General features: G+C 61.0%; 1 protein-coding gene across 1 annotated transcript in view; it reads left to right on the forward strand.

Moving 5' to 3' along the window:
• The window catches only part of ARAP1 (ArfGAP with RhoGAP domain, ankyrin repeat and PH domain 1), a 35,718-nt gene extending 9,205 nt beyond the window's left edge, over nt 1–26,513 (forward strand). Inside the window, 34 exon segments of the mRNA XM_050333000.1 lie at nt 4,684–4,823; nt 6,250–6,317; nt 7,357–7,460; nt 8,164–8,191; nt 8,193–8,335; nt 10,247–10,316; nt 10,549–10,669; nt 10,784–10,989; nt 11,359–11,465; nt 11,548–11,747; nt 11,844–11,929; nt 13,121–13,303; nt 14,232–14,406; nt 15,805–15,939; nt 16,202–16,337; nt 16,794–16,896; nt 16,984–17,179; nt 17,536–17,581; nt 17,777–17,940; nt 18,233–18,445; nt 19,101–19,206; nt 19,430–19,577; nt 19,783–19,866; nt 20,025–20,093; nt 20,265–20,382; nt 21,211–21,324; nt 21,702–21,844; nt 22,313–22,345; nt 23,204–23,286; nt 23,904–23,954; nt 24,294–24,357; nt 24,551–24,706; nt 25,670–25,707; nt 25,876–26,513. Coding sequence (XP_050188957.1) covers nt 4,684–4,823; nt 6,250–6,317; nt 7,357–7,460; nt 8,164–8,191; nt 8,193–8,335; nt 10,247–10,316; nt 10,549–10,669; nt 10,784–10,989; nt 11,359–11,465; nt 11,548–11,747; nt 11,844–11,929; nt 13,121–13,303; nt 14,232–14,406; nt 15,805–15,939; nt 16,202–16,337; nt 16,794–16,896; nt 16,984–17,179; nt 17,536–17,581; nt 17,777–17,940; nt 18,233–18,445; nt 19,101–19,206; nt 19,430–19,577; nt 19,783–19,866; nt 20,025–20,093; nt 20,265–20,382; nt 21,211–21,324; nt 21,702–21,844; nt 22,313–22,345; nt 23,204–23,286; nt 23,904–23,954; nt 24,294–24,357; nt 24,551–24,706; nt 25,670–25,687 — 3,811 coding nt within the window. The 3' untranslated portion in view covers nt 25,688–25,707; nt 25,876–26,513.
• The last annotated feature ends 224 nt before the right edge of the window (nt 26,514–26,737 follow it).

Consider the following 26,737-nt stretch of genomic DNA (forward strand, 5'->3'; position numbering starts at 1 on the left):
TGCCAGCACCTGCCTGCCGTGAGGTGGGGGAACATTAGCAAGGCTGTGTGCCCCCCCCGCCCCAGGCAGCCCCCACCCAACCTCCTCTGGACCCCCCAGCCCTCCAAGGGATATGTTGCTGAAGCTGAGGTGTCCAGTTGGTCCCCAAAGGGAGGCAGAGCCTGCACCTAGGGGTGAGGTGGGGTTAGTCCTGGGTGATGATGCTGGATGGGACACCCTGTGTAATCAGGGTGAGAATGGGGGGGCTGGTGGCTGGACTGCCCCTCCCAGCTTCCTGTCCCTGTGCTCCGTGGGCTTTTTGGGGTGAGGGAGATGGAGGTGACCCCCATGCCTGTGCTTTGCCCCCTACCTGGCGCTGATGCAGCAGTGAGCAGGCTGGGATGCTGAGCCGGGGAGGGGGCTCAGGCAGCTGATGTCGGGAGTCTGGCACCCCATGGTGTGGGCAGCACCCACCCTGGGTCTCCTTGGGCTCTGGATCAACAGTGTCCCTCCTGGCACTGCAGGGACTGGCCCTACCACTGCGTTTCTGCACTGAGGTGGTCCCCAAAATCCCCTGGGGCCAGTCTTCATCCTGTTTTGGCGAGGAGCCTGCCAGGGCATGGCTAGGCTGCCGGTTTGGTGCCAGCTGTGCCGATTTGGTGCTGGCCGTGCCAGTTTGGTGCTGGCCCTGCGGTGGGTTTGGTGGTTGCTATGCTGGTTTGGTGCCAGCCCTGCGGGGGGTTTGGTGCCAGCCATGGCGGTGTTTTGGCACTGGCAGTGCCGTGGGCTCGGCGCCGGCCATGCTGCCGCTTCAGCCACCTCAGGAAGTTTTGCTGCAGCGCAGGAAGTGCCGGGGTGAAAAACTCCGCTTCCCACCGGCCTCCCCGAGCCCTGCCCGTGCTGCCGACCGGCCCTGCGTGGTCCCTGACGCCTGCCCAGGTAGGGGGGTCACCGCTGGCACGGTGCCAGGCGGGGCAGGCAGCGGGGGCCGGGCCTGGGGGGTTCGGGATGGGAGCCAGGGCTGCCGCTGCTGCCGGCTGCGAGTCTCGCTCCGCCGGCTCCAGTGGGTGTTCCCTGCCCTGGCCTGTGCGCCCACAGGCGTTGTTGGCACCCCAGTCCCCGCAGCCCCGGGTGACAGGGGCTCTGCCCCAGAGCCGGCGCAGCCCACCCCGGCACAGCGCCCTGAAAGGCTGTGCGTTAGAGTTCTGGGGCTGGCATTGCCCCCTGGAGCTGCCCTGGGGCATCTGGGACCCTTGGGAGCTACGTGCAGGACCACGGGACTCGGGAGGGGTGGGGCTGTGGCCTTGCCGTGTGCCAGTGGTTGAACAGCACCCCCGGGAGAGAGGGGTGCTCCAGTGGCCTGGGGTCACCATGGGGGAGCCCTGGGGGCTGTGCCAGTGCGGGGCAGGGGTCGGCCATAGGGCCCTGGCACTCGCTGTGCCCTGATGCACATGTAACATACAGATTACACGTATGTGCTGGTGCTTGGTAGTGGCAGAAGGGGATATGTATATGTGTAGAGTTGTGTATATATGTATGATATCTGCGTATCTCACATGTATATACATAAACACACCTTGATGGTCTAGTGAATATACACAGGAGAATATCTGTGCATCCATATATGCTTTATATGTGTATTATATGTATATACTGGGGAGATCAAAACTAAAAAGTTGAACCCCAAAATTCTTATCTCAAAAGTCGCTTTAATTGTATGACCAGCAATATATTGGTTATAGGTGGGTTCCTCTTTTGGGAACATTTAAAAAATAAAGAGCTATTATCTCCTAAGAAATTCTTCCCTCTGAGGGTGGTGAGACACTGGCACAGGTTGCCCAGAGAATCTGTGACTGTCCCATCCCTGGAAGAGTTCAAGGCCAGGCTGGACAGGGCTTAGAGCAACCTGCTCTGGTGGAAGGTGTGTCAGCCCATGGCATGAGACAAACTTTAAGGTCCCTTCCAAACCAAGCCATTCCATGATTCTATGACTCTTTGGCCAGTGCCAGTGCCTGGCCATGCCCATGGCTGGAGGAGGTGCTGTGGTGCAGGACAGCTGGCATGGACAAGGGGGTGCATTCAAGAGGGTGTGAGTGTGAGTCACCCTGTGGCAGGCATTGGCTCCTTGCTCTGCGTGCAGGGCAGCACGTGCTGAGAGCTCAGGGAACCTCCTCCCTGGGGTCCCCTGGGGTGATGGGTGCCTTGCTACGGTGCCCTGTGCTGGGGCCGAGGGAGCTCCTCAGCCCTGGGGTGTTGCTGCTGGCCCCCACACCCTTCCCCTGCCCCCATGGGGGGACATACCCTGGGTGCCTGCAGCCGGTGAGCACAAGAGGCTGGGAGGGGTGCTCTGGGCTGCCCAGGGACCAACAGCAATGGGGATGCTTGCCCATGTAGGGCTGGTGCTTGCCCACATCAGGGTGATGCTTGCTGCATCGAGGCTGGTGCAGGGCTCTGGCTCCTTTGTCAGTGGACAGTGAGGCAGCTGTGTGGGTCTGGCCCTGGCAGCTCTGTCTCTGAGCAGGGGTGAGTCCCTCACCATAACCCCCTGCGGAGGTGGGAGGTACCACAGGGGAGGTTCCTCGGAGCATGAGACCTGGGCATTTCTGGGGTCACACCACCACCCACCCCCCCAGCTCCCCTCGCTTCCGGCTGTGCTACCGTGGTCCCTGGCACTTCCTCACAGCTGCTCGCAGAACATGCTGTGGTTTCCTCCAGGCTATGTTCACCTCCGAGGTCTCACCATCCCCCCAAATGCTGGGCCACCCCTGAGCATCCCTGTGCCAGGAGGTAATGGGAACATCCCAGCCCTGCTGGGTGCAGGATGTAGCAATGCCACGTCGCACAGGGTGATGCCAGCAACCGTGTTCAACACCAGGAGCTCTCTCTCACCAGCTCCCCTCTCTCCCATGCTCCCCTCCCTGTGCCTGCAGTGGGGCTGTGAGCCCCTCAGTTTTGGCTACTGATGGTTCAGACCTACAGACCCCATGAGGGGTCCCAGCAGCAGTGGGTGCTTATGTCTGCACCCAGGTGGTGTGGTCAGGCTGTTGATGTGAAGGCATCCGCTCTCCATGCTCAGGGTTCAGAGCAGCTCCCTGAGCAGCTGGAGAGGTGGGGAGGTTGAACCCTGAGGGGGTTCTAGAAGGGCAGCGAATGATGTCCAAGGAGGTGATGACAGAAGACTCCTTCTTGGAGAGCTGGACAGTCTGGGCAGGTGTGGTGGCCTGGGCTAAGGTTTGGCTTTGAGGTGGTGTTGCCTGTGGGAGGGCAGTCCCCCTGCTGCCTCCCTTGCAGGAGAGGCCCAGATAAGGGACAGCAGATAAGGCACCATTTGCCACTTCTCTAATGGCAGATGTGGCACTGGCCAGACCCTACTTGGAGCAGGATGAACATTCTTTGGGCACGGCTGCATGGGTGGTCAGGGGGTGCGGGGGCTGACGGGGCACCTACATTGCCCCATGGAGCCATGGGGGGTCATGGAGCCCAGGGATGTTACAGCACCAGAAGATGACATGGAGAGCGGGCACACCAGTGGGGAGGCTGTTTTGGGGCACTGGGGTGTTATCTGTGCCTGGGCTCTATGAGTGCCCATCCTGTGGGTCCCTGGGGTGGCAGGAGTGGGGCTTGGCCAGAAACCCTCCTGAGGTGTCCCCAACCAGGAGGTGGAGGTTTTCCTGGCCTGGGGCTTGCCTCCCTGGTGATCATGAGGCTCATGCTGCAGCCCCCCAACCCTAGAGCAGGGGCTGCACAGATGCAGACCCCAGTCAGTCTCTTGCCGGGCCTGCTGTGGCTTGTGAACTGCCACCTCCATGTCCCTGGGTCCCCGCACCCCCGGGTGCCTCAGCAGCCTCTGCCTGGCAGTGCTAGGAGCAATGCTATTGGGCTCCCCTGCCCACACTGCCCTGCCCACACTCCCCTCCTTCCCTGCCAGCATTCCCTAATGTATGGATGGTTTGTGGCTGGTTCCCATGGAAATACTGCTGAGAAATGAGGTCAGGCTGACCCAGGGAGAGCCAGCACTCCCGTCCTCCCCTGCTTCCTGCTCCAGCCAGGGAGGTTTCCTTTCTGGCTCAACCCCAAGCTTGGGGAAAGCTCTTGAGCACCAGCCATGGGGCTGGGAGGCACCAGGGTTCACCATCTCCAGAAAATGCGGGGTGCTGATGGCTCACTGACTATGGAGAAGCTCCATTTCCAGGGGTTCTTGCTGCCCTAGCAGCCACCCCCGATCTCCAGTGTCCACCCCACTGCGAGGACCCTGGTGGCACGGAACATCCCCAGCATCCCCCATCCTGCTCAGGGGACCCTGTGGCCACCTGCAAACCAGCCAAGGAAGCGGCTCCGCCATTGTTTAGACTGGAGGAGAGAAAACAATCTGCTCTGGGATGTGGCTTCAAGGCTTGTAGGCGGCTTGGGGTGTCCTGGAGCCAGATAAGGATCCTGAGCTGTGGAGCAGACACAGAGAAGTGAGGTTGGATGCTAGGAAAACAGTTCCAGGATAGAAAAGCAGCAGTATAACCCCAGCACAGGGAAGGCTTTGCCGTGGAGTCTCTTAGGAATTGGTTTGTGGGTTTGGGTCTGCTGGGGTTTGGTCCCTTTGGGGATTCCTCTTGCACTCTGGGACCCCCCTTTGACAGCTGCTGGTGTATCAGGGTTTGGAAAGTGGAGCAGGGGCTGGCATAAGGCAGCACTTCCTCCTCTCTCCTGCAGCATCCCTGCCAAAGAGGAGGTCCCCATCCCTGACAGAACACCCAGTGTCCCCCTGTCCCCCCTGCCCTGCACGAAGCCACCAGTCCTGCTGCCACCGGAACTGCCCTCCAAGGCCAGCCTCCCCTTCGTGCCTGAGTTCGGTGAGTACAAGGGGGGCCAGATCTTCTCTTGGGATATCTGGGTACCCATCGATCAGCATTCAACCTGTGGGTGCTGTGCCTTCCTCCCCTGCCAGTTTGTCCCTCTGTCCTTGCTGGGATCCTTCTCTCGTCTGTCCCCTTCCTTGCCTACTGGGGGTGTCAGGGTTGCAAGATCTGGGCTGGGGGTTTCAGGGGCTGCAAGATCTGGGCTGGGGCTTTGGGTGCAGCCTCTTTAGGGGAGAGCAAATGTGTCTGTGGGTGCTGAAAGCCCCTGTAACTGTTCTTGGAGGAAAAGTGAACCTAACAAGGGGGTGAAATGTGGGCCCCCTCACATGTCCCTGGTTCTGGGTTCCCAGGACCATGCCTTTGCATCCCTCAGCCCCCTCCTCGGGGAGTCCCTGGAGCTCAGGCAGCTGCAGGGAGTGATACTGACCCCCACTGAGGGGTGCAGCCCTGGTTGGACTATAATTCAGCTGGAGTAGCTCTGCTGGAAAGAAGAAGGGCTGAGCTCTGCATGGCCCTGGGTGCCTGCTCGGGGCCAGCAGCTCTCCAGGAAGTGGCACTGGTTAAACTGAGAGCTGGGGTGTGTTTCAGAAGCTGGGAGAAGCCGTGGACAGGAGCTTATCTGTTTGTTGTGGGGTTGCAGGGAGGAAAGCTGCTCCCACCCCATACCTGGAGGGGTTGGAGATGCAGTCTGCAGAGGGGGTCCCTGGTGCCAAGGCAAGCATCTACCTGCACCCCTCAACCTCCTGCAGCCTGGGAACATCTTTGCCTGCTGCCAGTGCCCAAATAGCATCACCTGGGGTGGGATTTTGGGAGGAATCTGCTCCAGGTTCTCAGTGGGATTTGGGAGAGGGTGTTTGCCAGGGCCAGGCTATCTGGGGCCACTTGTTCCCTGCGGGGTTACAATCTTGGCCAGGATTCCTGTTGCCATGCATGCCGGGTGAGGGGGAACCATCTCCTCGCTCCCATCCTCCTCCGGGATCTCGTTTCTGTGGGTGCACAGCCTCATGAGCTGATAAGGAACAGAGGAGGAGGGAGGGGAATCCACCCTGGAAAACAAGATGTGGGAGAAGCCCCTGGGACCCCTCAGCAGCAAGCTCCCAGGCAGAGACATGAGAACCTGAACAAAGCCATGGTGCTGGGGCTGGTGGCACCAAGTCCCCCCCAAGCAAAGCCAGGAGGGTCATAGCAGTGCTGGGAGGTGCACTAGCGGGACTTTGCCCTTTCCCAGCACTTCCCCAAACTCCTCAATAAAACCCTCGTTGTCACAGGAATGGGGTGGTTTGTTTGTCGAGGGTAAAGCAAGGGAGAAGCCAGCCCAGCCATGCTAGCATCCTCTCCACAAGCTCTGGGGCGGCAGGGGGGGATGAGACCCCTTGCTCCACCCCAGCTGATTCCCAGCATCTTCCCTTTCCTTTGTCAGATGACTCAGACTACGAGGACTCAGCCTGGGAGGAGGAATTAGCCAGACCCATGGGGGAGATGGCCAAGGTTGGTCCCACCATGGGCTGGGAGGTGGGTGGGAGCCAGTGACTGTCCCGAGGAGAGGTGCTGGCCTTGGGATGCTGCAGAGATACTGGTTAGGGCAGGAGGAGCATGTCGGCAGTGCCTGGAGAGGGGGTTGTGCCTTGCTGAGTGCCCACCAGCTCTCACAGGTGGCCTGGAACCCCAAGGGTTCCTGTAGAGCACCCACTGGGTTTCCTGGGGTTGCTGGAACCCCAGGGTCACAAGGATCCTTGGGAAGGAAAAGACCCACCAGGTCTTGCAGTGCTGCTGAAATGCCAGCGTCCCAGGGAGTACCCACCAGGTCTTCCATGGGGGCTGGAACCCCAGAGTCACCAAGAACCACCCACAGGGTCTTTCAGTGTCCTTGGGAGGTACCCACCTGTCTTTCAGTGGTGCTAGAACCCGAGGGTTCCTGGGGAGCACCCACCAACATCCCCAGGAAGCACACACTGGGTCCCCTGGGCTCTCTGTGGAGCACCCACAGCAGTGCAACACCCTGGCACACTCACATGCCCAGAGTGCATGCTAGTGGACATCTCTGGCATTGCATCCTGAATATAAGCCCTGGAGTGGGAGTTTCTATCTGCCCCCCATGCTCCCTGGGGTGGGAATGGATGGATTTGAGGGATCTCAGCAGCTGCAGAGCCCCATGAGCACCTGGAGCCCCCCAGTTGCCTCTGCTTGGGAACGCTGTGGCCAAGGAGGGGGAGATGCCGGATTTCTTGATAAGCTCTGACATTTTTAGCTGCTATAAATAACCATCCCGGTGTTCAGCTCCTCCTCTGATTGCGTTTCCCTCCCTCTGCGGGCCCCAGCATGTCCCTTTCTGGGCACCACACCACTGTGGGCACCTGCCAGCCAGTGCTGGTGACATGGCATCATGTCCCCTCTCCCTTAGTCCCCCCTGCACCCTCATGGAGCAGTGGGGGCACCAAGGGAACCCCATGTGCCATCCCTGCCTATCCCTCATGATGCAGGGGGGCACCGTGGGGACCCCAGGTGTCACCTGTGTGTGTCCCTGCAGGAGGATGCTGAGCCTGGGACGGGGCGACCGCGGTCCCTGCGCTTCGACAGCCTCTTCAGTGACGACGAGCTCGGCGAGGACCACCCCGATGTGTCCCCTGCCAAGTACGAGCTGGGCTGCCACGCTTGTGGGCAGGGGACGTGTGTGTAGGCAGGGAACGTGTGTGTGGGCAGGGGACGTGTGTGTGGGCAGGGACACGCGCACAAGGAATGTGTCTGCTTGCATGCGGGTTCTGTCTCTGTGTGTGTGCCTTGCTGGGGATGTGCGTGCAGGAGCTGCATAGGTGTGTGCACGGACGGGATGCGTGTGCACACGTGTGTGTGTGCGTGGCTGGTGACACTGTGTGTGTGTGCACGTTCCAGGGGGTGCTTTTGTGGGGGGTGTCTGTGAGCGCAGGCACAGAACACTTGCACGTGGGAGTGCACAGGTCAGGGCCTCTTGCGTGTGCATAGCTCCACAGTGTGTACGTGCACGTGCACATGCAGGACCCGTGTGGGGCGAGCACGTGAGTGTGTGTGTGTGAGCAGAGAGCAGCTCTGCACGTTGCTGGGTTGGGGCTGTGGTCCTGGGAGTGCCCCGTCCTCCCTCTCAGGGCTGGGACCCAGGCCTGGGCTGCTTCAGGAGCTGGGGGATGCGCCGGGACCCCACCGAGGGGACTGTGTCCATGTCCCTGCTCACACACAGCTGGTGCGTGCATTGCCTGTGCCTCGGGGAAGGGCACAGGGAGGCCTAGGCAGGCGGGGGGAGCTTCAGCCCCTCCCGGGACCCACCAGCTCTTAACCCCCTCCCTTGGCTCCTCGTCCCCAGTGGCAGCAGCAGCTGGAGTGACAGGGACCCCAACCCTGCGCCCGCCCGCACCCGACACCTTCCCCGGCGGCAGCCCCAGCACAGTCAGTGACAGCATGGAGAGCACCGGTGCCACCGCCCCCCTGTCACCCACCATCAGAGCAGGGTGGCTGGACAAGAACCCACCACAGGGGTGAGTGTTGTGCTGGGGGTCTCTGTGTGCCATGGAGGGGTGACTGTCCCCCCCCTTTTCCCACCTGTAATTCCTGCTCATGGGGCTGTAATTTTGCTTTGGTGAAAATACATCATGAGGGGTTCCTTCTACTCCCTTCTAACCCATGATTTAGGTTAGAATGACCCAGTTTTGGTGAAAAAGCCTTTCTCAGAGCAGATGCCACCAGTGGTTATACTGAGGTGGCTGAGGAGGAGGAGGAGGAGGAAAGGCTGCAGCTTGAGCTCCCTCCTGGACCTTGTGTCACTGGGAAAAGAGCTGCCTTTGCTCTGCGGGAGCCCTGGAATAGCAGTAACCCCAAAAGAAGCTGTCAGGGGTGAGGTGAGGTGTCTGGGATAACCTGTGGGTTTGGGGATTACTGGGTTTGACACAGGAGGAGGCAGTGATGGCCCCCATCCCGTGGGATGCCAGCCCCAAATCCCAGTGTGTGCAGCCCTGGCTCCTCGGGCTCATGGTGCACAGCCAGAAGGGTGCAGGAGTAAAACGGGGTGGGGGGAGGGTGGGGGTGGGTCTGAGTGCTCCGGGGCAAGCAAACACAGCGGGCAGAGGGAGCCCAGGGAGCCCCCATGGAGTCACAGGGAGCCCAGTGAGCAGAACAAGCACAGTGTGCACAGGAAGCCTACTTGCCCCCATCCCAGCAGGGAACCCACTCAAAGAGCCCCTGCTCCATCTGGGATGAAAAAATCAAGCAGGAGATGTGAAGGATATTTGAGGACTGCTTAATCTGGGCTGTGAGGAAGCCCCGAGGCAGCAGTTCCACTGAGGAGGGGGAAGCTCCCCTGTTTACAGTAGAGCGTCCATGCTGCTGGGGAAGTGAGAGCAGCTGGAAGGTCTCTGGGAAGCTGCTCTGGCAGCTGCTTGGCAGGGAGTCAGAGCCTGGGAAGACAATGAAAGGAAAACCAGGAGCCCCAACCCCACAGCGTTGAACAGCAGTGGGAGGTCAGAGCAGGGTGGGGGTCTCTGCTCTCTGGGGACAGGGTTGAGCTCCTAACAGGGAGCAGAGAGCCCACGGCACAGCCGAGGGCTTCAGTGCCGGATGCTGGAGGTGGTTACATAAAAGGCTGAGTGTGGGGTCACGTGTGGCCATGGCCAAACCCTTCCTGAGCAAACAAGCCCTTGAGCAACCACCGTGTCCCTGCCTCTGCATCAGCCCCTGGCGCCTCCAGCAGTGGGGGGGCTCAGGGGATGCAGTGCTGGCAGGGGGCTGCATGGCAGGGCTTGCCAGAACTGTGTGGGAAGGGGCTTGGCTTCTGCAGCCATGGTGCTGCACGGATGGGCTGAGGGGTGTCATGCCTTTCCCTGTGCTGCTTGGCTGGTCTGTATGCTGGGCTGGGGTGGGCAGTGGGGTCCCTTGTGGGCTCTTCTCCAGCCCCAGGGGTCCTTCCTCTCTTCCATATCCCCATCCTGATAGAGACACCTGGCTTCTCCCTCTGCCCCTGGTGCCACTGTCCCCTTCTGGAATGTATCCCCTGGATTGAACCCTGCCTGGCTGTTAGGTCCTGAGCAGTATATAGGGATTTGGGGGAGCTTTTAGGGACAGCCTTCATTCTCAGCTCCATGTTTTAATTGGTGCCTGGAGGAAAGCATGAAGCCTCCATTGCTGTCCCCAGCAGTGACACAAGGGCTGAGGACATGGCACAGAATTGAGGGCTGGGGACATGGCACAGGATCGAGGGTGGGGGATACAGGGCAGAATGGAGGGCTGGGGACATTGAGAGCCAGGGACAGAGAGCAGGATGGAGGGCTGGAGATATGAGGCAGGATCAATGCTGAGATGGCCCCAGGCTTTTGGCAACTGGGGCATGAACACAAGCAGAATCGTCCTGAGTTCAAGGGCATCCCCTCCAATGGGTCCCTCTGGTCCCCTCCCAGGTCCTACATCTACCAGAAGCGCTGGGTGAAGCTCGACGCTGACTACCTCCGCTATTTTGACAATGAAAAGGTGGGTGGACAGATCTGGGGGTTTGGGGTGAGTAGGTAGTAGAGGAACTGCGCCAGCAAGGCCCCCTTCCTCTGGGCATCCCAGCTGGGAGGTGTGGCTGTGCCAAGGGGCAGCATCCCAGGGACCAGCCGTGGCTGGGGTGAGATGTGGGATGCTCAGAGCTTCCTGGACAACTGCCCTGTGTCCCTGAGGCCCAGAGATGAGCAGTGTGTCTCCCCACTCCCTGCCCCAGGACACCTACTCCAAGCGGCTCATTCCCGTCTCCTCCATCTCCCGCGTCACCAGCATTGGGGACCAGAAATTCGAGGTCATCACCAACAACCGCAACTTCGTGTTCCGGGCTGAGAGTGATGGTGAGCGTGGGGGTCCGTGCTCCCTGGCTGCTCCCCCTCCCCAGCCCACGGGATGAGTCCTGTTGGCTCGTGGCTCTGGGCTGATCCTGATCTGTCTCCCCTCTGGCCCCACAGCAGACCGTAACGAGTGGATACGGACCCTGCAGCAGATTGCAGAGGAGCGGAAGAGCAAAGCTCCGGAGAGGACATCGATGTCTTTGGCTACTGACAGTGCCACTGAGCCAGCCGATAAGAGTGGCTTCCTGGAGCTGCGGGGCTTTAAGCACAAGCTCTTTGTGGTGGTGGCTGGGGACAAAGTGTTCCTCTACAAGAACGCAGAGGTGAGTGGCTGGGGGACTGTGGCACTAAGAGGGACCCCTTACTTTTCTGCTCACAGCCTGAGAAGAGCAGCAGTGAACTGGGGCACCTGGGCTTGCCACCCCTCAAATGAGGACAGCACAGATCCCACAGCATGGTGACCTCAGAGCTGCAGCCCCTGCTCCCGCTGGCTCTGAGCCTTGGGGTCCTCCAGGAGCATCATACTCACAGTAGCTACCCCAGAGTCTGCAGTGCCCCAGGCACCCCCAGGATGAGAACTGGGCAGGGAAGGGACATGGTTACCCCAGCTTCCAGGCACTGGATCCCATCATCCACTCCCTGCTCCAGAGGGGTCCCTGCTGCTCCCTCACCCTTTGCCTGCCCTCGCCCAGGATTATCGGCTGGGGATTGGCATCACCTACATTGAGATGAATGTGGGGAACGTTAAGGAGGTGGATCGCCGGGTCTTTGACCTCACCACGCCATACAGGATCTTCAGGTGAGCCCAGGGTGGGGAGGGCATGCCAGGGGTGCTGCCCACCCCCAGCTGTGCTGTACCTCACCCTCATCCCCGCTGGCAGCTTCTCTGCTGACTCGGAGCAGGAGAAGGAGGAATGGATGGAGGCCATGCAGCAGTCCATCGCCGAGGCGCTCTCCAACTCCGAGGTTGCTGAGAGGATCTGGGCCGTGGAGTCCAACCGCTCCTGTGCTGACTGTGGCTCCCCCAAGCCTGACTGGGCCTCCATCAACCTCTGTGTTGTCGTTTGCAAGAGATGTGCAGGTACCCGCATCCTGGGGGGCACAAATGGGGATCCTTGGGGACCCCTAGACCTCTCCCACCCCAAAATGAGTCCCTAACAGCTCATCTCACTGGCAGGGGAGCACCGGGGATTGGGCCCTGGCATTACTAAAGTTCGGAGCCTGAAGATGGACAGGAAGGTGTGGACTGAGGAGCTGATCAAGGTATTGGCACAGACCAGCTCCCAAAAGCCCTTTTGGGGGGACGACACCCTATTCCCTCCCCATGGTGGAGCTGCTGGCTGCCGCCTGGATGCTGCTGGAGCACAGTAGGGCTCTTTGAGCCTGCTCCCAACCCTGGGGGACACACCGTGTGGCTTGTCTGGGGAGGGGACCCCCAGCAGCCTTTCATTGGTGTCCCTGTGGACCCCTGGCACCCACCCAAGCATGCCAGCGAGGACAGGCAGCACCTGTGTGCCTACACCATGGACATATGGTGTCTGTGTGTCCGTGGGGACGTGGCTGTGGAGCCGCCGGAGTGGCTGTGGGGAGGTGGCTGTGGGATTGGGGTGGGGCCAAGGGCAGAGCAATCCCCGGAGCCGTATGGCCGGCGTGGAGGAATGTGTCGGTGCAGCCAGAGCCGGGAATGAGTGGGCGGGGGGAGCTGGGATTCTTTTCAAGATCTAACCTGGCAGCCATTTCCCGCCGGCAGAGCTTTGCTGGCTCCATTCTTCCCATCCATCCTGCTCAGATCCTTCATTCCTGCCAGGCATCCCACCCGCGCAGCCCCCGCCTCCGGCACTGCCTGCTCCCCGAGCTCCCAAACGCTTCCAGCTGCTGCCTGTGGCTGCTCCCTTTCCCCTTCCCTCTCTGGGAACGCTGCCCGAAACCCCTCCAGCATCCCCAGGCTTCCTGCCCGTGCCGTCCCTGCACCCGCCCCACCTCAAAGAGCTTGGGGCTGTTGGCAGAGCCTCCCGTGGGTGTTGAGGTGATGTGGGGATCCCTGAGACATGGCTAAACCTCTTAATGGACGGTGGGATGGCCAGGGGCCACCAAACGCCCTTTAAATCTGCCCCCATGGATGCTGAGCACCACCCCGCCTCCCACAGCTGGGCGCTGCTTTCCAGATGTGATTTCCGGGGGCAGGAAGGGGGGTCAGCGGCTGCGGGGGCTGTCGGATGCTGCATGCCTGCAGTGGGTGGGTGCTCCTGCACGCTGCCCACCCAGGCTCCCACTTCACCCTACATCACCCATAAGCCCCCCCCCCCATCCCCCCAGCTCTTCCTGCATCCCACTGTTCTTCTGGGCAGCAACCCCCTGCTTTCCAGTAAAGCCCCCCCCAAGCTCCACCCCTCAACCCGATGTGACCCCCTCCAGCATGGTCACATCGGCGTCTCCTTGTCCTTGTCCCTGTAGCTCTTCCAGCAGTTTGGCAATGCGATGGCCAACGAGTTTTGGGCCGCAAATGTGCCCCCCAGCGAGGCCATTGGCCCCACCAGCAGCAGCCAGGAGAGGAGGCGCTTCCTCATCGCCAAATACCGGGAGGGCAAGTACCGCCACTACCACCCGCTCTTCGGCAACCAGGAAGAGCTCGACAGGGTCAGTGGCCCCTCAGGCCGGGCACCTGCTTGGGGGTTCTGCCTGGGTCCTAAATGGTGCTGAGCTGGGGTTCTGGGGCTGTTCTGGGGAGTGAGGTCTGTGCCCAAGCAGACTGCCCACCGTCCTGCCCTGCATGTATCCCTACCTGTACTCCCCTAGCCCCCATTTTACACCCCAAGTCCCCACTGTGTATTCCAAGCCGAAGCCTGAGGTCGCCAGGAGGGACAGGCCAGCTGTGAGGACAGGGTGACACTTCTGCCATATGGCACAGCTAGCTTCATGTCCAGGCTGGAGAACTTTGTCTGATGTGGGATCCCCCTCCCACAGCCAGGCAGCCCCAGTGTTTGCCTCTCCTTGGCTTGGAAATTGTTTTGGGGGGCCAGCTCTGGGCTGGGTGGGGCTCAAGGGGGCTGGTGCTGGTGGCACACACTGTTTGAGGCAACTTTAAACCCCCCCCTCCCTGAGCACCTGACCAGCAACCCCAGTCTCCAGCTATGTGCCGGCTGCTGGCAGGGTGCCAGAGCAGGGCGTCACCAGGGAATGCCATCCTGGCACTCCGGCCGCTGGCCTTTGCCTCCCATTCCGCCATGGCTTTGCCTCTGCCGTGGCTTTGCTGGTGTTTGCACAGCACTGGGGGCACACAGGGCACCCGGGCGGCTGCGGGAATTCGCATGTGGGCTTGTTTGTTTTCCTACTCCGGCTCGGCCGTCCCGCCCCGCTGCCGTATGACTTCACCCTGGCTCCTCAAGGGAGGGACTTGCTGCCTGCTCCGAACTTTTTCTTCCAGTTTGAGCCTCCTCCTTTGTCCTGCCCAGGCAGCCGGGAGGCGGCTGGGGCCCGGCGGCTCACTGCGCTCACCTGGCTGGGGGTCTCTTCCTTCTCCTCCGGAGCCTGTGGTCTCACCACTCGCCTCCTGGCGCTGCTGCAGGCTCTGTGCGTGGCTGTCACCACCAGCGACCTGAAGGAGACGCAGGCTTTGCTCTTCTGCGGGGCGTCAGTGACCTGTGACACCGGGGACTCAGAGTGCCCGACGCCCCTGGCCCTGGCTGAGAGGAGTGGGCAGCGGTTGCAGATGGAGTTCCTGCTCCACAACAAAACTTCAGGTAAGGGCTGACCCCCTGAAACCCCACCATGGGCTCAAACCCAACAACAACATTCCTGGAGTGTCAGCTGGGGTATCCTGGGGGACACAGTCATGTTTTGAGCCTGTCCCAGCTCCGTGTCCTCCCCAGCAGCTTCCTGGGAGGGGGCTCTCCATCTGCTGGCACTGCTGGGGGTCTGTGCACCCTGGGAGAGGGAAGAGACGCTTTGGGGAACCTCCTGTGGGCTTGGGGGTCCATCCCAGCTGGGAGCTCAGGTCTTAGAGTCCTGCTGGGGATGCAGGCTGGTGCTGTGAACACCAGGAGGGGCAGGAGACAGTATTCCCTCACTGTCCTGGCACCGTGCTGCCTCACTTCTAGTATGCCTCTGAGGAACCCCAAGCACCACTCCCATTCTGCTGGTTGTTCCCCCACCCCCTCTCCCCCGAACCTGGCTCTGGGTGGGCTGACGACTCCAATGGAATCCGTGCCCTAGCACAGGGTGAGCCTCTGGCCCCGGAAGGCTTGGGCAGGTGGGACGGAGGTGTGGGGGGCCAGCCAGCGCCTGCTGGAGCCGTCACCTCCCTCCTCTCCTCGGTGACCAATCTGTCCCGTGGAAGTTGGAATTTGCCCAGGATTGGGGCTGGCCTGCTCTTCCCTAAGAGGTCAGCACTAAAGGGGTCTGGGAGAGCTGCAGGGCTTCCCAGCAGCCCTGGTGAGCCAGAGAAATACAGCGCCTGGGCTCGTACTGCAGGGGCCAGCAATCTCCAGAGGAGCAGGGCTGGGATGGGGGAGTAGGGACCTACCTCCTTGGGGATTCCCCCTCTCAGAGACCTGGCAGTGCCCAGAGCCCCAGGCACTCCATGCTCTGACCTGGGCATGCTTTAGGGGTGTCCCTGCACCCCATCTCTGCTTCATCCTGGAGCAAATGGGAGGTGCCTCTTGCTGGCAGGCAAGGTGCGGAAAACTGAGGTAGGGGGACGTGACTGTGGTCAGATGGGGAGGCAGTGGCAGAGCCCTGGCCTGTTATTTCAGCTGCAGGACAATGATACTCTGCCCTGCTCCTCCCACAGAGCAGCAGGAACCCAGGACAACCTAAGGAGAGATCTCAGTGGTAGGGGAGCCTAGTCCCAACCTCTCCATATTGTCCTGATCCTGTCCCAGCTCAGTGCTTAGGAAGGGTGGAGGGGAGATGCAGGATGTGGGATGCAGGATGGATAAGTGGATAAGCCTGACCTCACTGACTCTCAGGCGGCCCAGGATTTGGGGACTGGTGCTGTTTCTTGCACCCTGGCCGTGGTGGGAGCTCGGGGTGCAGCCTGTGGGATGTGTCTTGTGCCAAGATGGGGGAGACCCAGGTGCCTCGTGGTGCTGGGGAGGGAGGTGCAGCCCCCCATAACAGATGGGTCTCCCTGCTTGCAGAGCTGCCACGCCTGGAGATGGTGGGCAGTGAGGAGAAGCCCTACTCCGTGCCTCTGCCCTCCGTCACCCACAGTGGCTTCCTCTACAAGACTCCCTCCATGGCCAAGCCTGTCAGTGAGCGGAAGGGCCTGGAAGGTATGTGGGGCTCTGTGAGGCAGGGAGATGGGGGTAAAGAGGACTTGAAACCAGCCCTGAGAGGGGGAATCACGCCCTCGCCTGCTTCCTCAGGCATTGAGAAGGCAGCAGGGAAGCACAGTGTCACCTGATAGCCGGTTTGAGGGGGGGTTGCATCACATAGGCACCCAGTGGGTGCTGCTGGACCACACAGGCTAGTTTGGTGGGTGTGTGGGCTGGGCAGAGCTCAGGGGGCTGCCCAGTGCTCTCCTGTGCCGCGCAGAGTTCAGCCGGCGGTGGTGCACGCTGCAGGACGGTGTGCTCAGCTACTATGAGAACGACCGCAACGCCGTCCCCAACGGCGAGATCAGGGTGGAGGAGATCGTCTGCCTGGTGAACAACCCACCCCACACCCATGGGTAAGGCTGTGCCCCCCTGGAGCACCCAACAGCCCCTCTGCTCCTGCAGAGCCCACACCACTGGAGTGGCACCCATGGGGGGTGGCATGAGGGGACCACAGTCCCCAGCCCCACCAATGGCCCCTGAACCAAGTGGCTTTTCAAGATGTCTATGTATATCATTTGCAACCCCTTTGGAACCTCTTTGCACTACATTTGTACACCTTTGCAACCTCTTTGCAGCTGCTTTGTAATCCCTTTACATCCCCTTTGTAACACCTGTGCAGCCCCTGTGCCTGATCCCACACCATGGCAGCATGGCTGGAGGGCTGAGGGCCGTGGTGGGGGATCCCACACCCCTTCAGCCATCAGCAGAGCCATTGGCAGCCATGTGGCAGGATGCTCCCACCCCGGGACACCCCTATAGCTTCATCCCACTGGTGTGGGCACCCAGCCTTCCTTTTTCCTCCCTCACAGGATCGAGAGCACGTTCGAGGTGTACACCGAGGCAGAGCGCCTCTACCTCTTCGGGCTGGAGAGCCCCGACTCCGCTCGGGAATGGCTCAAGTCCATTGCCAAGGTGGGACAGGGAGGGCTGGGGTGGTCATGGGTGCTGGTGCCAGCCAGGTGCAGTGGCACTGATGGATCCCTCTCGTCCCTGGCTCAGTCCTTTGTCCATCCTTGTGCTGAGGAGCTGCTGGTGCTGGACTTCGAGCGGCTCGGCCGGCTGCACTACAAGGGGGGTCTCACCCTGGAGCGTGCCCAGGAGGGCTGGTTTGCCTTGGCCAGCTCCACACTCCACGTCTGTTCCGAGGATGGCCAGCGGCAGGAGCCTCTCCAGCTGCGCAAGCTGCAGGAGCTCTGTGCGTGCCCCTGCCCTGCTAGCAGGACCCCCTGGCTGGGAGGGAGGGGGTGTCCCCCAAATCCTCCCCCAGGGTGCACTCAGCTTTTGGTGGGAGGCTGATGGGTGCTGCTCCCATGGAGCTCAGTGGCTCTTGCATGAGAGGGGATGCAGCCACTCTTCCTCCTCTCCATCCTCTTCTTATCCCCATCCTCTTCTCTCCATCGTGTTGTCCCTCTTCATCCTCTTCCCCATCCCTGCTTGTGTCATTTGAACTGGAGCTGGAGCTGTTGGCACAGCCCCCCATAGCATGTGGGTCTAGGAGGGCGGGGTGCCCCATGTTCCTGTAGGTGATGGGCTCCCTACCTTCTCTTCCAGCCATCCAGGGGGACCACGAGGTGCTGGTGCTGGTGGAGAGGCGGAGGTAAGAGGGGAGGGTAGGAGGCCCAAGCCCCTCCCTGTACTGAGGTGTCTTTACTCTCCCTGCCATGACAGGGGACCCCCAAAATTGAGTTGGAATCACCTGCAGGCCCCCAGGGCCAGCCTTCCTGGGGGTTGTGGACACGCAGTGGGGTCTGGGGGGTGCCTGGCCCCCTGCTTAAGCCAGTTGTGCTGGCAGGACGTTGTACATCCAAGGGGAGCGGAAGCTGGATTTCCTGGGCTGGGTCCATGCCATCCAGAAGGCCGCGGGCAGCTCAGGAGACACGTTGTCAGAGCAGCAGCTGACGGAGTCGGACGTGCCGCTGCTGGTGGACCGCTGCATCGACTACATCACGCAGTGCGGTACGGCCAGCACCCTGGGTGCTGGGGCAACCGGAGCACTCGGGTCACCCTGTCAGTGCAGCACGGCAGGCTGAGAACCCAACGCTCATGACATGTGCTTCCCTCCCTCCCTGAGCACCCACGTCGGCTCCGTGGGAGGGCTCCACTTATAGCAGGGCTTTGGCTTCAGTCAGGAACACCTGTGGGATGAGATGCTCCACGGCATCTGGTGGTGTTTGGTGGGGAGCTGGTGGGCCAGGACTGGAGCCTGTCCCCCACAGAGAGGGTCTCATCCCCACTGGCTCGGTTGCAGGGCTGACGTCTGAGGGCATCTACCGCAAAAGCGGACAGAACTCCAAGACCACCAGCCTGCTGGAGGTGCTGCAGCGGGACGCGCGTCGTGTTCGTCTGAAGGAGGGCGAGCACCACGTGGATGATGTGGCCAACACCCTCAAACGCTTCTTCCGCGACCTCGGGGATGGGCTCTTCACCCGGCAGTGGGCCCCGGACTGGCTGTGGGCCACAGGTGAGCCCTGGGGGTGCTGGTGGGCTGCCTGGTTCTGTGCAGCCCCTTTGTCCCCTCCGTGGGTTGGGAGAACACATCTGGGCTCCACGTGTTCCCCTGTGCCAGGGTCTTGACTAGCGGGTGGGGAGTGGAGCGTGTCCATTCTGCCCCTTCACAGACTGGTGCTCTGGCATGGCTGGGGTTGAACCAGGGCAGACAGCCAGATCTCCCTGCCCTTCCCTTCTGGATCTGATCCTTGGACATGGGGAATTGATGCAGCTAGCAGAAAAACAGACAGAGGCTATAGCCCCATGGAGCTGGGATGCTCCGGCTTCAGAGAGCTGGGATGCTCCAACTCCATGGAGCTGAGATGCTTCAGCTCTGGGATGCTTCAATCCTATGGAGCTGGGATGCTCTGACGCCATGAATCCGTGGCAATCCAGGCCTGCAGAGCTGGGATGCTCCAGCCTTGTGAAGCTGGGATGCTCCAGCCCTGGCATACTCCAGCCCTGCAGAGCTGGGATGCTCTGGCCCCATGAATCTGAGGTGCTCCATCTCCATGGTAGGACAGGAGGGTTTGAGGTGGGGTCTGCAGCAGAGGATGGTAGGGCTCTGAGTCTAAATCTCCCCTTTGTACTTCTCCATGTTCATCTTCTTCCTTATGTCCCTCTGGCAGCGCTGGAGGATGAAGAGGCGAAGGTCAGCGAGTACCGGCAGCTCCTGGGTGCCCTCCCCCCGGTGAACCGGGCTACGCTCAAGGCTCTCATCAACCACCTCTTCCGGTATGGAGTGGCTGAGCCTGGGCTCCCCAAGCCCCTGTGGGGCGTCAACCCATCCCCTGCGGGTTCCGGGGGGGCTTGGGCATGGGAGAGCCCTCATCCCTTGGCTCATGTCCCTTGGGATCAAGCTGTGCCTGACACCAAGCGTCACATCCTGGCACGGGGGGCTGAAGGAGGGAGTCTTGGGGGATCTCTGGGGCAGGAATCTTAATGGCATTCTCCACAGGGTCCAGTGCTTCTCTGGGGAGAACCAGATGAACATGCACAACCTGGCCATTGTCTTTGGGCCCACACTCTTCCAGACGGATGGGAAGGACTACAAGGCTGGGCGTGTGGTGGAGGACCTCATCAACCACTATGTGGAGATCTTTAACGTAGGTTCACCCCTGGGTCAGACCAATGTAGGGACATTCCCATGGGGTTGGGGAAGTGGAAGGAGAAGGAAGCTGGGTCTGCTCTGTCTGCAGACATCTCCCTGCTTTGGAGATGAGGGAACGGGGGACCATGTCTTTTCAAATCCTGGAAACCCCAAGCCTGGAGCCAAGGTGGTTTGGTCAGCCCTGATGGCTTCTCTGGCAGGTGAATGACCAAGAGATGAAGAAGCAGCAGGACGAAATCACGGCCATCATGAAGATGCGGGAGGCATCATCCAGTGGAATGCAGGTGGGTCCTGGACATGGGGACCTCTTCATCTGGGGCCCCCAGTGCCTACTGTAGCATCTCCTGGAGATACTCCATGCTGGGTGTGTCCATGCTGGGTGGGGGGGTTTCACCCATGCATGAGAAACTGTACCTTGAAGCACTTTCCTGTTGCTCTCCAGCAAGCTGGGGACTTCATCTGCACCGTCTACCTGGAGGAGAAGAAGACAGAGACAGAGCAGCATGTCAAAGTGAGCCTTGGGGTGGAGGGCACAGAGGGTGAAGAGGGGACAAGGATACCCTTGTTGTGTGCCCAAGCCTCTGTGGTGTCATGGGGACACACGCTGAGCTGGCACCTCTGTGGTGTGAGGGTGAAAGGGCCCTGGGCACTGGCTGATGGAGACATGCCCCCTTCCTCCCAGATCCCGGCCACGATGACAGCTGAGGAGCTCACCTTTGAGATCCTGGACCGGAGGAAAATTGTCATGAAGGAGAAGGACTACTGGAGCTGCTTCGAAGTGAATGAGAGGGAGGAGGCAGGTCGGTGCAGGGGTGTGAGGGTGGTGAGGACAGGGGTGGAGATGGAGATGGGGATGAAGATAGAGATGGAGATGGGAATGGAGTGGAGATCAGGATGGAAAAGGTGATGAAGATGATGGAGATGGGAATGCAGATGGAGCAAGGATGGGTATGGGGATGGAGATGCAGATGGAGATGGGGATGGATATAGGGATGGGTATGAAAAAGCTCCCATGGGGATCACTCCACAGAGCAATGCTGGGATGAACTGCAGGCGCTCAGGGGAGGACAGCTGTTCACTGCATCCAACTTGCACGTGGCCAAGTATTGTCGATGGGCTGAGTTCGGGCCAGCACATATCTGCATCCTTAGGGGTTCAGATGCCTCTGAAGCTTGATGGAGGGAGGTGTCCGGGCTCTTCAGCCACCAAAGGGAGCAGCCTTGGCTTGCCCATAGGCAGCAGCAAGAGAGAGCTCAGCATGAGCAGGATGAGATCCTGGTCCTGCCTGCTGTTGCCTCGAGCTCCTGTTGACAGAGCCTGGGAGTTGGTCTCTTCTCCCAGGTAACAAGTGATAAGAGGAAATGGCCTCAAGTTGTGCCAGGGGAGATTTAGGTTGGATATTAGGGAAAATTCCATTGCCAAAAGGGCTGCCAGCCCTGGCACAGGCTGCCCAGGGCAGTGGTGGAGTCACCATCCCTTGAAAAGATTGAAAAGACACGTAGATGTGGCACCTGGGGACATGGTTTAGTGACAGGACCATGGTAGACCCTCAGGCCACAGGTGTGACCCCCAGGATGGGAGCTGGCCCTGGGGGTAGTGCCTTGACCTCTCTGTCTCCTGCCTGACAGAACGGCCCTTGCATTACTCGGAGAAAGTCCTGCCCATCCTGCACTGCCTGGGGACAGAGAGTTACCTGGTGGTGAAGAAGCAGATGTCCATGGAGAACATGCTCATCTACCTCGGTGAGAGCCAGGGGCCACAGTCTGGGCAGGGGGAGGAGAGAGGGGATGGGGTGGGGATGGGCAGGGATGGGGATATGGAGTGGAGGGGAGGGGATGGGGAAGTGGATGGGAAGGGGGAAGGGGATGGGATTGGGTGGGATGGGATGCATGCCAGTGGAGTAGGCTCCAGCCCCATTAGCACGTGGCTGGAAGCCCCCTGATACAGGGTCACCAATGGATGCTGTGCCCAGTGGGCTGGGTGCAGAGGGGCAGTGCTGGGGGCCCTGCAGCAGCTGGAGCTGCCACAGTGTGGGCGAGGGTCTGGCTGCACCCTATGCCCTTCTTGGGGGGGCCTGACCCCCCTGGGGGGCCGGAGCCGCTCAGGCACGTGCCCCCAGCCAGCAGAGTGGGTGACTGCAAGCACGGCATGATGAAATTCCGGGAGGAGAGAAACCTGCTGGGGCTTGGGCTGAGCACCGGCTTCCATGATCGCTACTTCATCCTCAACCACTCCTGCCTGCGCCTCTACAAGGAAGTGCGGGTGAGCACTACCTGCTGCCTGCCCTGCCCCTGCCTTCACTTCCCTTCCCCTCCCAGCCCTGCCACGCTGTGACTCTGTGGGGGGCATCCCTGAGGACACAAGACCCATGTGGGCTGGCATCACTCAGGCAGTGCCGGCAGCGATGGGGCTGGCATGGCATGGGCAGTGCAGGCAGTGACAGGCAGTGTGGGCAGTGCCAGGGCTGACCCCAGAAGCTCTCTTGCCAAACCCAGAGTTTCTCGGAGTAGATCCCAGAGCTCCTGGTCAGTGCCAGGGCTGAGGGGGGCACACTGGCATCCTGGCTGTGCTGGGACAGCCACTCCCCACCCCTGGTTCCTGCTCCCCCTAATCTGACACTGCACCCTGGCACATCGCCGCTCCATCCCCATGCCCTGCCCCTGGGCACAGGGAGGGCTGCAGGGAGGGGTTCCCCCACCTCTGCTTTAACCCCTCTCCTCTGTTGAACAGAACCTGAGGCAGCGGAGCCCCCCCTTGGAGAGCGTGAGTAGGGAGGGGAGCAGGGGGCTCAGCTGGGGTGCAGGGGCTCCCATGCCCTCTGCCCTTACAAGCCTGCCCAGGGTCGATCCCAGATCCAATCCGGGGTCAATCCCAAATCCAATGCCGCAGCATGCATGTGCCAATCACCAAAGCTGTGCCTGGTGCTACCATCCCTCCCCGTTAGCCCCTGGAGTCCTCTGCTCCCTCCGGTTTGGGTGTCCCGCTGCCCTTCACTCCAGGCAGCCAGAGCTGGGTCTGGGGAAGGGGCTGGAGAGGATGGGGATGGGCTGAACTGCTTCCCCATCCCGCGGGCATTGGATCGGGCTCTTGTAAGCCAACGCCGCTTGCACGTGAACATGGATGGGGGGTCCCCAGGGTCCTCAGCGGGGTCCCCGAGGTCCCAGAGCATGGCATGACACAGCCAGCACTGCTGTGATACCCGTGGGACATTTAGGAATGTGCTGTGGGCAGAGTGGGTCTGGGACCACCACTACCATTGCAGTGGCCATGGTGCTGAGGGGTGTGACGTGGGATCCCCACGGAGATGTCCAGTGCTCTTGAGACTCTGTCACACTGTGCCAGTGCTGGTCCCAGCTCTGAAGGCAACTGGCACTGTCTCTGGGGGACTGTGCCCCAGGGACAGGCCTTTTTTGTCCCTTTCCTGCTACCTGTGGCCCTTGCCATGGGTGATGGACACCTGCTCTACTGCATCCTCGGCTTCACCCTCGTCCCTGTCACTAATCTCTCTGGGTTTTCCTCCCTGCCAGGGGGATGGACCCCATCCCAGCATCGTTGGGGACTGTGGTGGGTGGGGACAGGTTTGGCAGCCACCAACGTGGTGGATGTTTCCTATCCCTCCAGAGCCACAAGCCAGAGAAGGAGTGGCCTGTCCGAAACCTGAAGGTCTACCTGGGCGTTAAGAAGAAGCTTCGACCCCCGACATGGTGAGCAGCAAAGGGGTGGCCTGTGGGGCTGGGAACAGAGCTGGGAACAGGCCTGGTGATGAGGGTGGGATGGGAATGGGGATGAGGATAGGAATGGAGATGGGGACGGGGACAAGGACAGGGACAGTTTTGGCTGCTGGACCCGTCCCCTGCTGTCCGGGCCTCCTGCCACCAGGTGTCAGAGCAGCCCCGCAGGACGCGGCTGAGCCCAGCGCCACCAGCGAGGACTGGGCACCCAACCCTGTCCCCAGCCCTTGTCCCCTGCCCTGTTCCAGGCACTGTTCCCTGCCTTGTCCCTGTCGCCGGGGGAGAAGCTGTGGGGCTGGGAGGGTTGTGGGGCTGGGTCAAAGTGAGGGGCTAGGACCAGTGCAGTGCTGGGGGGTTTGTAGGGCTGAAGGTGGTTTGCAGGACTAGGGTAGGGTGTGTGGGGGTGGATGGGCTGGTTGCAGAGACGGGGAGTTTGCAAGGATGAGGGGTCACAGGGATGGGAGGGTTGCAGGGACAGGGAGTCGCAGAGATGGGGCTGGCGGGGATGAAGGGGGGTTTGTTGGGGTACTTGACCAGCAGAGGACGGCAGTGTGGGATATTGGAATTCATGTTTTCACTCCTCTTTCCAGCTGGGGCTTTACGGTCTTCTATGAAAATGAGAAGCATGAGAAGCAGCAATGGTGAGGGAAGGCGACATGGGGACACTAAACTCATTCAAACATGCAGCAGCTCTCTGGAGCTGTGGCAGGGGGAGGTGGGGAATCACTGGGTCAAGAAATGGTTTGGATGGGAAGGGACCTTGAAGACCATCCAGCCCCACCCCCCTGACAGGGGCAGGGACGTTGTATGTGTGGGCACAGCCTGGCTGAGCACCCACAGCCCTACTCAAGTTCCCCTTGGGGCCCATGGCTGTCCCTTGGGGTCTCATGCAGAGCTGTGGCTGAGGCCCCTGGAGCAGTCAGAGGGGACACCCACTGCCTCCACCATCTCCTCTGGCTGCTGACACTGTGTCCCCACAGGTACCTGTGCTGTGACACCCAGGCCGATCTGCGGGAGTGGTTTGCCACCTTCCTCCAGGTGCAGGTAGGGAGCGGACAGATGATCACTCGCTGCAAAAGCGGGACACCCTGTAGGGGTCAGCCCTGGAGGGACGCTTGGCCAACAAGGAAACCCTTTGGGGTATCCAAATATCCCTAAACACCAGTGTCCCAGGGTGAAAAGGAGGTCCTGGGGTGTCCGAGTCTCCGGTCTCCATCCCTGTCCCCTCTGTCTGCAGAACGGGGGGGCCCTGTGGCCCTCGGAGCGCCCCAGGACGCGGGCGGCGCGGCCGCAACAGGATGCCAGGTTGGGTAACATCTCCCTCATCCCGCTGCGGGGCAATGAGAGCGAGATGAGGAACAGTGTGGCTGCTTTCGCTACTGACCCCCTAACCGTGAGTGATCTGGGGGCGCCGGGGGGCCCTCCATGCGGGGCTGCATCCCCCCTGCATCACACCCTGGGGGAGTCCTGTCCCCAAACCCAGGGGGGGGATATCCCCGCTCCCATCCCTGCTTCTGTTCCTTGTGTACCACATCACCTCCAGTCACCCCAGAAGGATCTGGGAAGTCTGGCTGATCCTTTGGGGGCCCATGGGGGGTCTTCTGGGTCCAGGGATATCCCAAATCACGTGATGCAAGAAGAGGGGATGCTGCCATGCTCCTGATTTTTCCTCTAACAGGGGTGGGTTTTCTGTCCCTGTCACAAATCGGCTCCCGATCCCTCTGTCTGTCTGTCTATCTGTCTGTCTGTCTGCACCAGCTGTCCTGCCCAGGGCCTGTCACGCGTTGGGTGTCCCCACACCACACGGGTGCTGATGCTGGAGTCTTGCCCAGCCACGGGGCCAGCGGTAGGACAGCGATGATCCCACCGCCCCCGAGCCAATCCCTCGGGCCCTCGTAGCTGTTATAAACCTGGGGACATGGCCATGCTGGTGGGATCCCACTGCTGGCACCCTTGGGCACCCACCATCACCCAGTGGGTGCCCAAGGGTGCCCCAAGGGCAGAAAGCAGCATCCTTGCTGCCCTGGGACTTCACCCCAGGCTCAGGTTTATAACGGGGCAGCGGCAAAGCCCCCCCAGGCTTTGCTGTGGGCTGTGCTTCGCGGTATGCATGTGCTGGTGTGGTCTGGGACAGGGTACCAGCACACCAGGGCTCCCAGGGACAGTGGGTGAGTGTCCCTGGCCATGGAGCCAGCGTGGGGAGGGTTACTGACACCCCAGCGACCCTGGGGGGACCATGATTTCCCTTGCTGGGGGTTTTCCCTGTGTTCCCTGGGCACCACGCTGCCAGTGATGCCCAGACACGGAGGAGATGAGGCTGAGGATGAAGGGTGACGTGTCTGCCCTCTGTTCCCAGCTCCTGCGGAACGTATGAGCTGGAGAACTGACATGCCAGTGAGTGTCTCCCCTGCCCATACCCCCTACCCACTGGTAGCCAATGGCCCTGTCTGTCCTACTGCTACCCTGGCCTGGGGACATGACAGCTCCCCACAAGGTGGCAGGGGGACAGAAGTGGCTTCCCCTTCCCCTTCATGGACCCTTTGCTCTCCACTTGTGCCACAGGTTCATGCCCAGGCGGGGCAGCCCTCGAGGATCTGTGCCAGCCCCACACCCCAGCACCTGCCGGGGGTCTTGCTGGTCCCTCTGGAGCCTCCAACGGGCCCTCTCGCCTTCCACTGCGGTGACCCATGGGCAGCCAGGAGTGGAGATGGCAGCGAGGCCACCCACCCCCCAGTGGAGCTGGGCTCAGGAGTCATAGCCAGGCAGCCTATGGAATGCCAGCCCCCTGACCCCGCTGCCTTTGGCCACCACTTCTCCCAGCTCTGGGCAAAGAGGCAGAGCCCAGCTGGGGGCTGCGGTTGGGGGTTTTTACTTTTCCTCCTCCACCCTCTGTTTTTAATTCCTTCTCCTCTAAAATGACAAGGCAGGTGGGAGCTGCCCTTCTGGTGGGATGTGGGACCAGCCCTTCCCATGGGACACATACCTGGCCATAGGCACCAGTGTCGTCATGCTCCCGTCACTCCTGGGGATGGGTCCCCTCCATGCTGGACAGGGCAGGGTGACAAGAGCCTCAGCATCCCCCTAAACTGGGGAGGGGGTGCACCTGGCCTCTGTCTCCCATCCAGGAGGTGCAGGTGGCAGGAGCAGCCCCTGCTTCCTGCTGCTGCCTCTTGACAATATTAAAGGTCTTGAGAAACGGAGCGGGGGTGTCCAGTCTGTCAGCGGGATGGGGGTGTCCATGTCCCTGCCAGCCGTGCAGGGCACGGGCACCAGGAGCTGGTGACCCTGTGGGTGCAGAAGAACAGCACTGGATGCATCCACTAGGTGCCTGCCACAGGATGGGTGATGGGGCCCTGCAGCACGAGGCACAATGGGCATTTTAAAGCCAGAGGTTGGAGGGGCCTCCTTGGATCATGGCGACCCT

The sequence above is a fragment of the Myiozetetes cayanensis genome, unplaced genomic scaffold, assembly GCF_022539395.1.
Source record: "Myiozetetes cayanensis isolate MyiCay16 unplaced genomic scaffold, myiCay2020 scf5-8, whole genome shotgun sequence".
Taxonomy (NCBI): Eukaryota; Metazoa; Chordata; class Aves; order Passeriformes; family Tyrannidae; genus Myiozetetes; species Myiozetetes cayanensis.